A 1,822-nucleotide genomic window follows, 5' to 3' on the forward strand; every position below is an offset into this window, starting at 1 on the left:
AAATTTTTATTTTTTTTCTATTAAAGAATTGATCATTATTATAAAAACCATCAATTATTTTACTTTTATTTTTATTAATAAATTTTTTAAATAAAATTTTAAAAGTAATTTTTATATATCATATAATAATATAATAACAATTTTATGTAATTTTAAATTTAATTTTATGTAATTTTTTGTTTATTAATAATAATAATAATAAATCGTTTAACATTATTTACATATTTCATAATGATTTTTTAAAAAATAGCATATATTGTGCAAAATATTATATTCGATTTTAAAAATGAAAAAAATTATATTTAATGAAGGAATTTAAATTTATAAATTACTTTTTTCAAGTAATGATTCAATCTAGATGTTAGTAAGATCTTAGAAAAAAGGAAGATCGCATCGGTGCTTATGTCTATTTATATTCAATTAAAATAAGGAGATAAAGCAATGTATGTATATATCAGAGTCTCGTAGCCTCGCTTTAAGCGGTCGGTATTACTGGAACAAGAAGGTGGGCGCATCGATCTTCGCCAAAAAATACGACATATACACTACTATACAATTCAATGTATTCAAAGTAGTGCGTCGTCATAAAAATTTTCCAACAAAATCATTTTTTTTAATTAAATAATATATGAATCAAATTAAAATCATAATAATATGATTTATCAAATGTTGAAAATGAATCTTTTCTTTTTAGAATAATCATAAATATAAAAAACTAATTCTCAAAAGAATGTTAGGTTAAGCGTACTAATAATTATCATCACTACATCACAAGGTACCGGCAGTACAGTCATGTTTGAGAGACCGGTTTTATTTTATTAAGATAATTATTTATTTTAAATTATATGTCATTGATTAATTTTTAATACTTATGATACTTTAAATTTCAATACATATTCATAAATGAATTAATGTTCAAACATGATTAGAAATTATGAAAGTTGTATTAAATTACTATAAAGTTTGATATTATACGATATATAATAAATTACGATGATATTATATATAAATTATAGATAGATTTTAAGAGATAATTTTCAATTAAATTACGAACAGAAGAAATAATTGATTAAATCTGAGAGAGATAGCATGTTTCAACTTACTGAGGAATCTGCCTAAGATCGCCCTGCTTTCTGTTTATGCTGCTGCTGCTTGTGAACCAAATCTCAAGAAGTTTCTCCACTCCTTCAAAAAATTGCACGCTATCGGTGCTGTCGTCTTTGGTAGTTGCCATTCTTTGGTGGCACAAAATATTATTTACAATTACGATATATGTGAAAACAAACAAAAATTTCTTTCTTGAGTTTGTGTTTCGCTCCAAATATACGACAAACCGACCCTCTCACCCAACTTTGCTTTACTACTGAGAACAAGTGATCGAGTAATCATATTGGCGGTGGTTTCTATCTCTCTCACTCTTCTTTGCGTGCGCAAGATGGCGTTTTCTATCTTTTTCTTACTCCTTTGCGTTACGTTCTTTTTTAACTACTATCTCTATCATGGATGCGTGTATCCATTGCTCTACCAATCGAAAATTACTTTTGGCGCATGCGCATTAATAGATTCCATTTAAAGTATATTTATTCTTCAATTTTCAATAAATAATTTATATATAAATTTTTATTAAAATATAAATGCAAATTAAAATAAAAAATAATAATATATATTATTACATATAATATATATTTATATATTATTTTTTACTTTAATTAAATAATTATATTCTATGTTTTATTATATATATATTTTATTTTATTAATGATTTTTAATTTTATTAATTTTAAAATTATATTCTAATAGTTTTTTTTATATAAATTATAAA

The 1,822-nt window shown here is 23.1% G+C and overlaps 1 protein-coding gene across 1 annotated transcript in view; it reads right to left on the bottom strand.

Moving 5' to 3' along the window:
• LOC102676509 (S-adenosylmethionine decarboxylase proenzyme-like) overlaps nt 1-1,585 on the bottom strand; it is a 4,369-nt gene extending 2,784 nt beyond the window's left edge. Inside the window, exon 1 of the mRNA XM_006612906.2 lies at nt 1,104-1,585. Coding sequence (XP_006612969.1) covers nt 1,104-1,234 — 131 coding nt within the window. The 5' untranslated portion in view covers nt 1,235-1,585. The remainder of the gene's footprint in view (nt 1-1,103) is intronic.
• Nucleotides 1,586-1,822: the final 237 nt, after the last annotated feature.

The sequence above is a fragment of the Apis dorsata genome, unplaced genomic scaffold, assembly GCF_000469605.1.
Source record: "Apis dorsata unplaced genomic scaffold, Apis dorsata 1.3 scaffold_129, whole genome shotgun sequence".
Lineage (NCBI taxonomy): Eukaryota > Metazoa > Arthropoda > Insecta > Hymenoptera > Apidae > Apis > Apis dorsata.